The 15,309-nt window shown below is 52.7% G+C and overlaps 5 protein-coding genes across 5 annotated transcripts; 3 read left to right on the forward strand and 2 right to left on the reverse strand.

Annotated features, from left to right (window-relative positions):
* Positions 1-298: 298 nt before the first annotated feature.
* On the reverse strand, positions 299-3,641 carry MFIFM68171_07345 (uncharacterized protein; the record flags this gene model as incomplete). Its single annotated transcript, XM_071062765.1, has 7 exons — positions 299-358; positions 429-2,494; positions 2,544-2,703; positions 2,768-3,007; positions 3,075-3,137; positions 3,189-3,492; positions 3,538-3,641. The coding sequence occupies 7 exons, from the start codon at positions 3,639-3,641 to the stop codon at positions 299-301; spliced, it is 2,997 nt and encodes a 998-aa protein (XP_070918866.1).
* A 500-nt stretch (positions 3,642-4,141) lies between these two features.
* On the forward strand, positions 4,142-4,816 carry MFIFM68171_07346 (uncharacterized protein; the record flags this gene model as incomplete). Its single annotated transcript, XM_071062766.1, has 2 exons — positions 4,142-4,167; positions 4,237-4,816. 2 exons carry the CDS (start codon positions 4,142-4,144, stop codon positions 4,814-4,816), a joined length of 606 nt encoding a protein of 201 aa, XP_070918867.1.
* A 101-nt stretch (positions 4,817-4,917) lies between these two features.
* MFIFM68171_07347 (uncharacterized protein) lies at positions 4,918-6,128 on the reverse strand (the record flags this gene model as incomplete). Its single annotated transcript, XM_071062767.1, has 2 exons — positions 4,918-5,322; positions 5,394-6,128. The coding sequence occupies 2 exons, from the start codon at positions 6,126-6,128 to the stop codon at positions 4,918-4,920; spliced, it is 1,140 nt and encodes a 379-aa protein (XP_070918868.1).
* Positions 6,129-7,645: 1,517 nt separating this feature from the next.
* MFIFM68171_07348 (uncharacterized protein) lies at positions 7,646-8,032 on the forward strand (the record flags this gene model as incomplete). Its single annotated transcript, XM_071062768.1, has 1 exon — positions 7,646-8,032. The coding sequence occupies one exon, from the start codon at positions 7,646-7,648 to the stop codon at positions 8,030-8,032; it is 387 nt and encodes a 128-aa protein (XP_070918869.1).
* Positions 8,033-11,292: 3,260 nt separating this feature from the next.
* On the forward strand, positions 11,293-12,806 carry MFIFM68171_07349 (uncharacterized protein; the record flags this gene model as incomplete). Its single annotated transcript, XM_071062769.1, has 7 exons — positions 11,293-11,481; positions 11,546-11,777; positions 11,832-11,972; positions 12,032-12,149; positions 12,204-12,272; positions 12,322-12,348; positions 12,398-12,806. The coding sequence occupies 7 exons, from the start codon at positions 11,293-11,295 to the stop codon at positions 12,804-12,806; spliced, it is 1,185 nt and encodes a 394-aa protein (XP_070918870.1).
* Positions 12,807-15,309: the final 2,503 nt, after the last annotated feature.

Below are 15,309 nucleotides of genomic sequence, written 5' to 3' on the forward strand. Positions count from 1 at the left end.
TGTGAATCCTGATGAGCATATACACTTCGGCTGTCTAGGCTGTCAACACGTTGACGGAATTGAGACTTGTGCGTACCAATTATCTCTCCCGCCATTCTGATCCTCGTGAGCCACCCGATCCTTTGTTCTGGAGCCGGAGCAGGTGGAGTCTCCTTTTCCTGCTTATCGGTTAGGTTAATTTTGTCCCCTTTTCCTATCTCTGGGGCGGGCATCTTTGCCGTCTTAGCTTCTGTGCCCTGGGTCGACGGCTTTTTAGTCTCAGAGTCGCGCCTTGGCTCCATTGGTGCTCTAGAAGCACTCATGGGACGCCCCTGGTCCTTGGGAGATGGTCTATCTCCGCTCGGCGGCGAACCCAAACCTGAGTCAGTCGGTTCAGTGCTCCGTCTTGGACGTTCTCGTCCCGACTGGACCTCAGTCGCGGGACTCACGCTACCCGAAGGGAACCGGACTTCACTCTGGCGCGCACCCGTCTCGGCCGGGCTGGTAGGCTGCGGAGGCTGCTCTAACGGCGTGAAGGGTCCGTTCTCTGGCACAGCCGAAGTCTCGCGTGACGTGATGGGCTCTTCGAATACACCATCTACACCACTGGGAGTTTCATCGGCAGGTGACGTGGGCGATGCCTGCTCGTCAACTCCTTGGAGTGGATCACCATCAATGGACTCTTGGTCTACTGCAGATTTAAACGACCTGCCCTCCGACGCTGCAATGCTACTACGTTCATTGTCAGGTTCTTCAGATGCTTCCGAGGCCAAAGATTCCGTAGTAGCAGCCGTGCTGTCCTCTGGGTGGGGATCCAGGGGGAGAATATCTGCGACTGGGCACACTGAGGCTGAGGGGAACCGTATTGTTGGCCACAGCCGAAGTAGCCACCAGATTTCGGTCCAGCATCTCGCATATTCTGTACTGCCGTCCTTGAGCAGCTGTTGCGCAGCTCGAGCTGCCTTCTTTTCGAAGCGCCATGGTATGCCAGCGTCACGAATGTGCTGGTCCCAATGCAGCGAGGCGTACCGCGAAAACTTTTGCCGATCAAGTCTCGCACGAACTTTAGCCTCCCAGGCGCGCGGCGTCAAGGTCTCTGGACGCAGACCCGAATATTGGAACTGTGGCAGTGTCAGGTACGTGACGCACGTGCGAGCGAGTTCTGTGTGCAGACGCTCTGCTATTGTGCCGCAAAGTTTCAGGTCTTGGGGAACGGGACCCCCTATTCGGATGCCATTCTGCATGATGTACTCCTTAAGACTCCCGTGAACAAGCTCGAGGCGGCCATCCTGGAACTTGACAATGTGGCCACAGTGGAAGTCTAGGGTTATGGCGATCTTGTCGTCTAGGTACTGGCTCAGCGTCTCCTGTGTGATTTGTCCCCCTTTATGATCCTCCATTGCCCGCCCAATGGCCTGGGCAACATTGAATTCCGCTGGTTTGAGCCCTTCTCTCTGGACTGATGCCCAGATGAGAGCTTGTCGGACGATAGCTGAGACGTGTGGTATGGTGGCAAGTCTGTCGAGAATGTAGTCGTACAAGCCCGGAATGCTATGTGCTTCAGGTGGCAGCTCTTGTATTATTGTTTCCACGTGGGCCGGAGAGGTAATGGTGCGGTTGCGGTCTAGATCCCGAGAAAGGAGTGCCGCCCACAGGTATGTCCCATCCGATCGGAGGTGGATCTGGTTGCGTATCTTCTCGCGAAACTCGTCGGGGGTGAATCTCCTTGATCTCCACAGACGATCTAGGGCCTCGTCGATAGTTCTGCTGATATCACTCCCAGTTTCAGCGAGCCCGATATTGTATCGCTGAAACGCCATCTGGTGGGCCGGCGCAACGTCGAGCTCGTCGAGTTCGCGCGAGAGAAAAAGTAGTTGTAGATTTGCTGGGTTTCTAGATTGTCCACGAAGGCGCTGTAGACAGTCAAGGAATGAATTACGGGACTCCACATCGAGTTCGTCAAAGCCATCGATCACGACCGCGATGGCGTGTTTCTCGGCCACCTCGGCCATGATAGCGGGCCAGACAGATTTCAGCGTGTCTCCAGACCAAATGTCTCGTTCGAGGCTTTCCCTCGTTATTGCCGTCTTCAGTTCCCAATCTCGGTAACTTGATGGGAGAAGTCGGTATATCAGCGACGGCTTAAGTCGTAGGGCCTGATGCGCCGTGGCGCGCAGGAGTCCTTGGAGATGACCCCGATCAGGCAGGGAGCCACTGATGAAGTAGTGAATGACAGTTGGGGGTTTCCGTCGCCTCCGCAAACTCGACAGCTTTCCATCCAGGGGGTTCAGCTTATTTATGATGTGTTTGGCCAGAAATGTCTTGCCACAAGCCGGCGGACCGTAAATCCACAGGTCTTGTTGACCTCGGACGCCGTCCAAGAAAGCTTGGATGCGCGGCTGATCGTCCGTCCATTTACATGTTCCCGGAGTAGATTTGCGGTCGAGAAAGAAGCTGTGAGTTTCATCCGACGCTAGCGAATAATACGCCTTCTTCTCGTTGCGGCTAAGCCGATCTGGCAGAAAATCAGCATAGATACCCCCTAAACGACACGGGTTACCTACCTATCTCCTTTGGTTTAGCCCTTATCAGGTTTTTGATGCCTCCCCCCACAGGCAAGAAGGTGTCGGCATCATCGAATCTGCAGATGCTGGTGTGATCGCCCTCTATATCAGTATGTTCTTCTGTCGAAGCGCGCATTCGGCCGTGAATTTTGTTCACCAACTAGACTCCCAATGCTGTGATTAGGTCATGTAGTACGTCGTTTTTGCCAAAGGTTCGGACTTACAACGCAATTTATTTTCGGAACCGGCTGCGTCTCGGTGAACGTGACAAACTTCAAGTCTTCTAACCGGCTTTCAAAGTCTTCGGAGATGTTTGACAGCTCCTCACTGTTGTCTCCGATGGTGGCAAGCATACCATTGGTAGGTACGGTACCTTCCTCTGGCTCGTCAAGCTGGAGCACGTAGCGGACAAACTTGTACCACAGGTCTGGGTACATGCCGTAGTGAGGCGTCGAAAAAAACATCTAGACGCCGGTCAACTTGTCATTCATCACCGAGACTTTGATCAAAGACGCCGAAGTGAGCACGTACTATCCCACGACTGGCTTCCCACAAATGCTTGTATCTTGGATTCTTGCAAGCAAACATGATGGTCTAGTGATTCCGTCAATATGAAGAACAAGGGCTAACTGGGCAGCTGATTACCTGCTTGATGATGATTCCACCCAAGTTGTGTCCGACGAAGACAATGGGTCTCAGCTTTGCCTCGTCGTCGTCTTCTCTTTGGTTGTCGAGGTGTACCAGGAGCACTTTCGCATGATCTCGAATACTAGCTGCGCTTGCTGAACCCCGTAGGGTGCAATTGTACCTGAAGGTCAAGATGCGCACATGCATGTCGCCGATGGAGAGCGGCAGGAGAGAAGTAGGCCATAACGTTTTCTGTTTGTCATTCGCTCGCCAAGTCCCAACCGGGTCACCCCCAAGACCAGCGACCAAGACCACACTACGTCTATTGTGTCAATAACGGTCTGAGCATCAGTATCTCTAGACATACTCCGCAAGGTAGTCTGTGTTCAGGTTCCGGGACTTTGCACCCGAACCTGCGCTTTCGGCGCGCAGCTCCTCCAAAGACGTCCCGACGTCGTCTTGGTCATTCATATCGGGTCAGCGACCCTTTTGCGTCTCGGAGTTGGAATATTTCAAAAGCGCTTGGCGAAGAATAGGAGCGACGGGCCCTGCTTTAGTGCGGAACGTCAAGTCGGGTGTTGGCAGAGAATTTGCGGATGCGTCACCGGCGACGGGACCGTCCTTATCATCAGATACCGTAATTATCTAGTGGCTAGCATAGCGCAAGGTGAAGGAGGGAAGGCGCACAGGACAGCACTCGCTGCCCTGACAAAAGGCAAGCGCCTTCCATAAGGTACCTAGTACCTGGCGCACCTACCTGCCACGCTTGGGCAGGAACATTTGGTGGGCGCGTGCAGCCCCATTTTGATGTGGATTCCTGCCCAACCGGTCTCTTCCCCTCCTCCCACCCGCTGTGTGACCCCGCCGAGTGATGCGGGACAGCCGACAGCAGCGCCCACTGCTTCTCAGGCCATGGCGAGCTTCGTGCTCCCAGCCTAACCGCAAAGTCTTCCACATTCATCTTGCGCATCATGGCAACAGAAGATATCTTGCTGCGGTAAGTTGTAGTCGCTCCAAAGCTGAACGTGCGGAGACACAGAGCTCGAATAACATCCGTATCTGATAGATCTCTTGCAGAGATGGATTCTCCTCACGAATCAGGGCCTTGCAATCATGATATCTGCAACTCGCTCCGATGCGCAGCCGACCGCATTTTGAAGCTCATGCAAGAACTCCTAGACCGTCTCGCCGCTAATGCATCTGACGACTGGGAGCGCCTCTACGAGTGCAGGGACCTGCGAGACGAGAACTGGAGACTCAAAGAGCGACTGGATAACAGCATACCCCTGGACGACTGGGGGAAGCCACCGCTTAAGCTGAGGACGGCGCTCGAGGCAGATAAGGAAGATCTCGTCCCAAAGTTGAAGGAAGAGATCAAGAATCTGCATAAAAGGCATCGCGACATGGCGGAGAGACTCCAAAACGCCTTATCAAAAAACTGGGAGCTGAACTATAAGTGCAGGGACCTGGCCGGAGATGTCTGGAGACTCAAAGGCCAGCTGAGAAACAGTGTCATGACCGAGGACTTACAAATGCCCTCGCTGAACCCCAGAACGGCGCTGGAGAATGCGTTGGAAAAGGAGATTCGGCGATTGAAGGAGGGCGATAAGCAGATGGCCGGCAGAAGCAGGTCGAGATCAATGTAAACTAGGGGAGTAATACTAAGCAAGGAAGGTCCTTCTCCATAAATCTCTTACTCCGCGCTCTCATTCTTATTTCCCCGTTCACCTTCCAAGTGCCCCTTCAGTTACTCATTCAATGGGTAGTTCCCCCATTCATCTCCGTCCTCCTTGTCCTTCTCCTTCTCCTTGTCCTTCTCCTTCTCCTTGTCCTTCTCCTTCTCCTTGTCCTTCTCCTTCTCTTTGTCCTTCTCCTTCTCCTTGTCCTTCTCCTTCTCCTTGTCCTTCTCCTTCTCCTTGTCCGTCTCCTTCTTCTCCTTCTCCTTCTCCTTGTCCTTGTCCTTGTCCTTCTCCTTCTCCTTGTCCTTGTCCTTGTCCTTGTCCTTGTCCTTGTCCTTGTCCTTGTCCTTGTCCTTGTCCTTGTCCTTGTCCTTGTCCTTGTCCTTGTCCTTGTCCTTCTCCTTCTCCTTCTCCTTCTCCTTCTCCTTCTCCTTCTCCTTCTCCTTCTGTCTCTCTCTTTCATCCTCCGACATCTTCCAATTCGTGTAGATTTCTCTCTTAGTATTTCCGACTAGTGGTGCTCGTTTATTGGCGGGTGGCTTACTTTTTTCTGCTTGCGAATCTCCTTCATTTTCTCATAGAGCAACTTGATGACATCAGCGTGACCATTTTTGATGGCGCCCTTGAGCGCGGTCTCATTCTCTTTCCCAACAGCGTCGAGGTTGGCACCCGCGTCAAGGAGCAGCCGCACTACCTGTGAGTGACCCTCGGTCGAGGCTGCAATCAGAGGCGTCAAACCACCCCCGGACGGTATCTCTAGGAGCGGGATGGTCTTGAGGCCCTCCTTCGCGCGCCGGTCCTCGGCCGCCCAGAGCAGCCTCTTGACCACCTTTGCATGGCCGTTGGCGGAGGCCAGATACAGCGGAGTGGCGTCGTCTTTGTCTGTCTCGTCCAGCTTGGCACCCTTGTCAAGAAGTAACCTGACCACCCTCATGAAACCTTGCGAGGCGGCCGAGTTAAGAGGCGTCCAGCCGCTGCGGCCGATATCGAAACGGGGGTCTCTGAGAAGCAGTTCAGCTACCTCAGAGTGTCCGCCGACCAAAGCTGCACGAATGGGCGAAATATTCTCGTGGCCTTGAACGTTCACGTCGGCCTTCTTCTCGAGGAGCAGATCCACTACCTCCAGGTGGCCACCGGTTGCCGCCAGGATCAGAGGCGTGTTTCCATCCTTGTCGGTGACATTCACATCAACGCCACGCTCTTCGAGAATGAGCTCAACGACCTCAGTGTAGCCGCTGCCGGCTGCCGAGATCAAGTTTTCGCGGAGCGCTGAGTCCATCTTGAAGTCCGCTTCCAAATTCGTTCACTCGAGCTGAAATATGTGTGTTAGATGCTAGCCGACTCACGATACAGGTCATAGCAGCAGCGAACATACCTTGATAATGTAGCGAGTCCCGATACACGATCTTCAGCGACCGATGTTCTGGCGCACCGGATAGAGCACAGATTCTGTAGATACAGCAAAGATGACTTGTGTCTTTGTTGCTGACTGTGGTTTGCCTCAGAGTAACGCTTGGCTCAACGCATGCCCTAGACAGCCAGCAGACGTTTACGAGAGAAAAGATCCAGTTTATGTTGAAGTCCTTGGCCTGGCACAACTCCCATTCAACTTGTGAGAGGAGGCGGAGGTACTTTGGTACATCCAGCTTCCCTTCACTCCCGTGTTTTCAAGAGCGAGCCACCCTGTTCAAACGCCAAGAAAGATCGCCAAGTGACATTCCGGGGACCTCGCGCTGGGTGAAGGCCTCTGGTTGGGTCATGACTGCGGGATTTTCGGTGCTGTATCTGTCTGCCGGCATTTGATTCGCAATGCAGCTGCCGCCGCACTTGCGCTGCATCTCCTCGAGGCCCGAAGGCTACACCAATTTTATACACCGATTTTCAAACAATCTGTATGGCTCAAAAGGAAGGCAAGGCTGCCTATGGCATGGGGATCGCCGTTCGAACCCCCTTCCAAAAAGGTATCCCGAGACGGAATAAGCGGGACAGTTTACCAAGATGTGTCAAACTTGCATTTCGAGGCTAAGTTCAACCCAGGCATCAACGCTCTCTTCTCCCCGAGACTCTGAAAGAACCAAAGTAAAGATACCAATGAGAAGAATCGGCTGTAGTCTGAACAAAAAACGCGCAAAACCACTGGGCCTAGGAGTTTGACACGTTGCCGGCTTGGCCTCAACGCAGCCGTCGGGCCACAACGCATTTGCCAGATGGCAATCCCGAATAGGTGAAGACGCTTATCCTCAAGTCTCACGACTTCTTCGGCACCATGTGTTTTACACAAATTCGTATGTTGGGCAGGTAGCCATCTTGCATCGCGGCAGGGTTGGGTTGCTGAATGGCCGCCCCAGAGCAAGCCAGACGGCTGTGGACTATGACTCAGAGCATGCGAGCAGAACAAGATGAGTGCATCCTGAAATCCGCACATGGTCGAGACGCGAACGATTGGGCTCAGCACTTCTATGAGTGATGGGATTTGACGAGGGCCGGGACGATGAAGACGGGGCTTGCTAGCGCGGTAGGGCACGGCATTTAATACGTGTCTTCCACTGCCTGCCGCTTTCCAAGCAAGTCTAATCCTGAGAAGGGGTCCGGTATTGTCTCTCGCATCCGAGATTAACCCGACGACAGCGAGCTGAGGAAGCGTTCACCTGACGGAATCTCCCTTGTTTCTCCAACCCCCTCCCGGGAGTCGCGAAGAGGTAGGAAATGCCCACAGAGAATTGGACAAAAGAAAGAGAGGTGTTAACAATGTCATAGCATCACATTCACCGATAGTAGTGGGTCGGCACAGCAACAATGGCACCCGTCGCCAAGCATCCTTATCCGGACAACAAACCGCCCGTCTACAAGAAGACGGCCAAAATCGATACGGGCATCCACACCGAGAACCTCAGCAATGTGTACAAGACAACACGAGACGTGGCCCTCGAGCTCCAGAGAGAGCTGCAGCCCTACCTGAAGAAGGCGAGGGACCGAGTGTGCGAGCTGGTCCAGGAGGTTAACAAGCTCAGGCAGCAGATCAGGGACCTCAAGGCCGAGCTGAAGCAAGTCAGAGAGGAGCTCAAGGCAACCAAGGATACTCTTTTGGCGGCCAATACGAACACGTTACATCCTACTCTCCTGATGATTGATGGCGATCCCGCCGAGTGGCATAAGAAGGACGAGGACACCCAACCCTATTAGTTTGCGCCTGGGTAGGATGAAATATGTTATTCCATAAAATGAAAGTGATGTTCTTGAGTGATTTGAAGCAAAAGTCGGTGCGTGACAAGGTCGAATGTTGGGTTCGTCGGCCAACGGGTAACGTCTTGACGGGAGGTACCTGGACGACGCTGGCCGCGTCAAAGGGACGAAGGAGTTTCGCCCCGGTGTCCCGGCCGTCCACTTGGTAACTTAGATGGTAACAGCACGGATCTTGTGATATGACTGACCTTCTCAGGCTTGGACGAGAAAATTTTAGTGGCGGTATATAATTACTATGCTTTCTAGCAGTGCTTCAAACCCTCCCCGTTTCGTATAAGTAGTGCAGTCTAGTTGTATGAGACGAATCTGGGCACTTGAATTGCCATTCCTGTTCATAGCCCCGAATCGCAGTGAGCTGTGGCTGATTCGCCCTGAGCTTTCCCCGATTCTTCCCTAAGCTAGGGTGATCCCACACGCGGCTGCTACACGGGCCCAGAAGCCTGTTTTCAGCCCCCCCTTTGCCCCCGGGTTAAAGTTGCCTCTCGAGGGAATGTAGATAATGCAAAGGTTACAAGAACCACTCCAGGCACCACATACGGTTCCAAATAACGCGTATACCCCAAATAATCATACTGGCCCCTAGATCATTACTTGGGGCGGTGCTGCCCGGGAGAGGCAGATTGGCTTTACGACCATTGGGCCAAGGGCCAGATAGACTTACAATAGATGTGTAGATTAGGGAGGAAATGCAGGCCAAGAGTGGTCGGAGGCCGAGGACTGATACGCGCACACGGCGTTGTGGCAACTGCAGCGAGCCCGGCCACAGTTCGCGTACCTGTCAGGCAGTAGTAGAGACGTCTGGAGAAGACGGTTCCGAGTAGTTTCAATTGTTTTGAGCTGTTTTGGTGGAATTATCATGGTTTCTGTTGTATAAATTCCTATAAGGTACTACGGAACTTTTAAATCAAGATTCTTTTGCTTATGTACTTGTATCTTCCTATATTTTTGGTTTATTTTTATCTACTCAGGGTTGTGGTGTTTTTTTAAGTGTTAGTGTTCAGGGTTATATATGGGAATAGGTGTCCGGTAAGTGAGGTGTCTAGTAGGAAGGCGCGTTAACTTAATACGAAAACCGAAAAGGGAAAGCAAGACCACCTACTTATTTCGAAAGTAGGACTCATTTTGACCATCTTTATATCTGGGACTAATTCTAGGCCCACTCGGCTAGAGTTAAAGCAATTCAGTATGCTGCGGCGCAGCCTCTCGAAAATGGTAATTTGGGTGAGCCAAGGTGAGCAAGCCTGAGCAAATCCTGAGCAATGTCACGTGGGTAAGGTACGAAAATGGAAATTTTGTGTGCCCAGATTCGTCTTATAGAACAGCAAGAGCAGCCGCCGCCACCGCCGTATACTGAATTGTGATCGGGGGTTTGGGGGACTATGGGTGTGGTAGGTGCGAGAGTGATACCCCGATCAAGCGACTTCGTTAAGTACCTAGAGAAGCCGGGAGATGATATTCGGGTACGGCCCAACAAGGTCCTGGTGCTAGTAGCAGCGATCGGTATCGATGCCACGCCCGTGAAACAACTTGACGCTTTGCTTCATAGGCATCTAAAATAGGTAACTTCATAGACCGTGGAGAAGAACACCTTTTCAATCGTTGCAAACCGCTGGGGCATAGCCGACGCCACGGCGCCAACCGGTCAACGCCGGAGTGCCTGATCATACACTCCATGAATCGACCTGCAAGGTAGTGAGGAAATAGAGTAATGTATAGGTAACTTTGAAGAACCATAAAGTCTGTGATAACCTCGGGTGTTATTTTCCTGTTCGTTCGTAGGGGTCGACCTCGAGTTAAGACTAATTAGACAATGAAAGCATTATCGTCACAACGGGCTTTTGATACTCCTTACTGATCATCACCGGAATTGCTCCAGGGCATGCGACCGCACAGTGGTGGATGTTTTAGAGTCGCGGACGGGTTAAGCAAAGTCAACTGCATATTTTCCAACCACTTTTCAGCATTGCCAGGCCCTTTTATTGGGACTGGAGGCTTCCAGGTGGTTCTCATATTCGTCCCCTATTTTAGAATGCACTGGGAGCAACCCTGGAAGGGGAGGGATTGGGGACCAGTGTGTTCTGCGTAAAGCTACTGGTCATGGGGGGGACATCCGGGTGGGTGACAAGGAAAATATCAGAAAATATCAATTGCATGGTTGAGGCGGACTTAGTCTTCATCAGGGATCAAAATTCAATACATGGAGCAGTCCCGAAGTACTTATTTACTTCTACTTACCCTCGTTGAGCGCTTGAATACGACGTTGAGGGGAAAGCGGATCGTCGCTCTTAGCCGCGAGATAAAACCTGAAATTGGCGGTACATGCGTCAACAGTTTGCAACGGGACCTCGAAATGTTTGGAGAGAACACTAGACAAGTTCTTGGTCGAGAGGAAGTTGGCAATACATGAGATGGTCCTCGACATGTTCTTTGGTGCCCAAGCAAGCTCACGGCCTCTTTCGGTTACCTAAGTAATCTGTCTCCATTACGACCTTGTTCAGCCGGTCGGCAGTCGGTTTCGATGTTCCTCTTATTCTTTCTGGCAAGCCGGCGACCACCTGCCATTCCTGCGCAGCCGACGATCTGGATCGTCCCCTCCCACTGGGAGCAGATGACAGGTCTCCAGTCGGCATGAAGCGGCCTTCATTAAAAACAGGACGAAAATGGATATCGGCCGCTTATGTGCGTGCTTAGTACAAACCCGGTATACCGGCAACAAGCGGGGACGCTGGTTGGCAGCGGCACCCAACGGTGGGAAAGGCGGGACGACGACTTTAGCCAGAAGTTCCCGAAAGCCGTCCCACGCTGGGTTCCATCCGCCGAGTCACGTTCTCATAGGATAGGCTCGAGCATCCGGCATGCCTTGCGACCATTGCCAAGGTTCTCAGTATTGACCAAGTTATGAACAAAATTCCCATGCTGGCGGTCCATGTGGCATCGTCCGCCCTTGCGCATCCGGCCACAGCGTTTCCCCAGATTCAATTTGGAGGCAATTCGGAGCAGTGCCGAAAATGGGGCCGAGTGGCGGCCGCATGGGGAGCCCCATCCCGTGCATCTGGGCGGGTGGATGAATGTGCCGCGTAGGTTAAACGAGGTCGCTGGTTGCGCACGCCCACTTTTGCCATGCCGAGCCCCGTTTTCGCTTCACTTGGTCTCCTCCTCCTGTTCGTCTTCGAGGGCCGGTGATGTGAGCGATCGTGATCATGTCGTCGGCGAACGGAACGGTGACCATCGACCCCGAACGGGCAGCAGAAAGCAACTCGGCTCTCTTCTTGACAATTGTCTGCGTTGTCTGGAGCATTGCCTTCCTAACCGCCTTGGTCCGCTTCTACACGCGTGCCGTCCTGGTGCGCTCGTTCGGCAAAGATGACATCTTCATGGTCTTCGCCGTAGTATGACCTCCGTTGTGCACTTTGCGTTTTTTCTGACAAAACTGACGAATTGCCCTTCGCTCAGTTATGCGGAATAGGGGGGTTGATCTCCTGGATCATCGCATGCAAGCATGGATACGGTCGCCACACCGACACAATCCCCCGATCGCAGTTCGTGGTACTGCTTGCGGCGCAGTTCTTCCAGTCAGTGATAGAAGCGTCGTTTGCGTTCGGATTCCTGAAGATATCCATTGCGCTATCGCTGCTCCGGCTCAGCAGGGGAACATGGTACAAGTGGATCCTGTGGTGCCTCATCGGTAAGGATCGAGATCCCGGGCAGATGGGTCATCACTGATCGTTGGTGTCGGCAGGATTCACCTGCATCTATACTCTGTTCGCCTTCACTACTTTTCTAACTTTCTGCAAACCCATCGCTGGACAATGGAACCTAGCCCTCAAGCCAAAATGTTACAGCAGGATGCTGTACAGGGACTTTGGGTTATTCAACACAGGTTAGTTTATGGCCTTGCTGAGCGTATAGAATAAGGTTGCTAAGAGTTCCGTCCGTCAGCCTGCAACATATTTACCGACATCACATTTGCGACGTTGCCCATACCACTGATATGGAGCCTTCAACTTCAACGAAGGATGCGGCTGTACCTCATTGCAATTCTTAGTGGCGGATACTTGTTAGTGATTCTCAATGAGCTCAGCTCAGCAATACGAGACTGACGAGTCCGAAGTGCCGTTGCGCTAGGGGTCGCCAAAGCAGTGTACATCATCGCGTTTGTGCATCAACGGGACGGTACCTTGTAAGCTGCCCAACTGTCATGAATGCGACAAAGCTGACCCTGGTCATAGTCATCCGTGGGCCCCGTTCTTTGGATCGTGAGTGGTTTCGATTGTGGTCACCCTTTGATTCTAACCTCTTTGTTAGACTGCAACTCGATATTGGAATCATCGCCGCTTGTGCCCCGACCCTTCGACCGCTCCTCGGCCGGGCTCTGAGTCTATCAGGCACTGGTAACCAGTACCGAGGAGCGAACTACTACCGAGCCGGTAAGGCACTTGATCGCCTCCCGGTAACCAACAATGTGGGACGTGGATACCTGCGACGGAATACCGCCTCAGGAGAGTTCGTCGAGTTTGTCAAAGGAGAGAAGCAATGGACTGTCAACGGCGGGGATACGGGTTTCTTAACTACCGCAGTTCACGCCGAGAATGTCCGGAGAGGCGAGACAGCCGGCGAGAGGTCTGGCAGCGAAGGAGATATTGCTTTGCCCCTGGCTGACGACCCTGAATTCAAGGGCATCGTCAAGACAACAGAGTTCAAGGTGGAGAAGTGAATCAGCACGGCCGTACGAACGGGATCGATGCAAAACGGCAACAGAAATCAACGTCTTGCCGCAGTTAGCACGCGTGCTTCCGACATGTCAAGCAGGTTACCTCCTGAGAAACGTACCGCAGAGCGGATCTAGCAACAAAACATTAAACACAGAGGGCCAGCAGGCATGGTCACGGTCAGGTTTGGAAGGGCCACAACCCGAAGTCTCGAATTCAGTCATTACCTCTGACTTCGAACGCACGCAACACAGACTGGCCCAGAGCGGGATTAATCCCCCCAGAGAGAATGAACATGGCGGATCCGTCAATAGGTGGCCGGAGCCAAAGAGGAGATGACCTGAGCCGCATGCGGGTAATTCGGCAATCGTCTACCCGTTCTATAGGCTTCATCTTCAACGGATGGGCTCCGATCGCAAACCAGCATTGGTCCGGAGAAGTCTAGCTCATGGAAACTATGGCCGGTAACGCAAAACAGTCATTACAGGCTTCAATTACAATGGAGAACGGTCGATCGCGGACCTGGCAGCGGGATGCTCTAGCGGGCGTTTGGTGCTCCTGCTGTTCTAGGTCATGGAGGTTGCGAGAGCTTGCTCAAGGAGTCGGTTCTGGGACTCACCAACTAATTGCAGTTTCTTGTCTAGAACTAAATCAAGGAACTTACCAGACACGATCAAATTGATCGACTTCAGTATCTACGACTAGTTGTTGCGCTACCCAATGGAATCAGATTCCTTCAAGAGATGTGTAGATGCTGCTTGTTGATCCTCGCAAACGGGCACGAAGCGTGTTAAAACGGCGCGGCAGGAGGTTACGACCAACTAAATATTTAGTAAGCCTATTACGTATTCTTGGCCCTGATCCTACGGCAGTTGAATGGGAACTCGTGTTCTTTCGAACCGAGATCTGCAAGCCGCACAATTACCTTACATAGTAGTAGTGCCACGCATCTCGGAATAGCCGTCTGTCTAAAGTTCAAAGGGTACGTAGCGAACGCCGCCGGCCTCACCTCGATAGTGTGCATTGATCTCCTAAACGAGAGAGTCCGGCGATATAATTCACATTGGCTTGATGCCGTAGCGTTTTCAGGTGCTATGACAAGTCCTAGTACTGCAATTAGCGAGGACGAGGCATATATTAGCCGATTTCATTGGCTCCCTTTGCCGCTAGTACCTTAGGCCCATCGAGTAAGGTAGGTATTCACGAGACGTAATGGAGTTTGAGAACAACCTCAGATATGCGGCAAACGTTTTCGACAATAACCACAACGCTCTCAGACCGACGTCCAGAACGACTAATTACCAGATCTTGCGGGACTAACACGAGTCCGTAAGCATATCTTCACCGATTTTAAATTCCCTACGATTTTGGTACCCGGTGTAGGGGTTGAAGAGTGGTTTTGGAAGGTGTTGGCCACATAATTTGACATAGTTTGAGAAGGATGATAGCAACTCAAATGCGCAATTGGTACCTTGGGTATGTGGTGCCATAGATATGCACCACTGCACCAGTGGTAAATCGAATCGAGCTACTCTACTAGGATTCCAGGTGAACAGGAGAGACCGTTTAGTGCACATGCAGAGTTAGTGAAAGAAACCATCTAGGGACATGTTATTTTCTCGACAATATATTAATGGGACATGCAGAACTGAGACATCTGCGGAGCCCCTTAATATAAACATGCGAAGAGCGCGATTGTTCGAAATCAATTCGTATTAACATTCTGCTCGGTGCCTGGGAAGTAAGTGTGTGTGAGCTATTCGGACGGAGAGGAGACGGACTCCATCATCGGCAGCGACCTATCCCGACGACCTCGCAGCAACTTGTCAGCATCTTGATACAGTCAGACGCCACGGGTATTTCCTAGGGCGGCTGGGCTTCTGGAAGCCGGCAGTCGCCTCCACAAGACGCTGCCGAGCGCCAAGACGTTGCAGTCCTAGCAATCCTGGGGTAAAGATCCTGGGCCCGAACTCGACAAGTCTAGCTCTGCGGAGACCAGTTCCGAGATCACATGAGCAAATTTGCACTCTGGTCCAAGAAGGATGCCCCTCTCGATGGGAAGCGTGGTCAGTTCTCTCTCGCGTTTTCCCTCGGAGTGAAAGGTTACGCTGAAGCGACCATCCGGGCCATTCCAGCGACTCTCCCTCGGCAGCGCCTGTCCGCTCACTCGGTTTTCCGGGTCCAGCTTCGAAAGACGAGCCTCTGAGACGGCGGTTTGACGCTGCGACGGGACCCCTGGCAGCGCTGCAACTAACTCCCTGACCGTCGCCCTCGTCAAAACCGTCATCGCCGGTCCGCCCCCAAACCCGCGCGTCTTGGTCCTTTTTGCAGCGCTTTTCCACTCTGCAACCTCTCGACTTGTATCTCTCGCCAAACGGTATTTTATTAACCGATCTCAAAGAGTGGAGCAAATCGGCCTTCTTGGGCCATTGGGCATCTGGGCCCCAGCAAAACGGCGCCCCAGCAGCTCGGTTTTCGGATCACAGCCTAAATTCAGCCGCTCCACAA

Source organism: Madurella fahalii (genome assembly GCF_045866475.1).
Source record: "Madurella fahalii IFM 68171 DNA, scaffold_4, whole genome shotgun sequence".
Taxonomy (NCBI): domain Eukaryota; kingdom Fungi; phylum Ascomycota; class Sordariomycetes; order Sordariales; genus Madurella; species Madurella fahalii.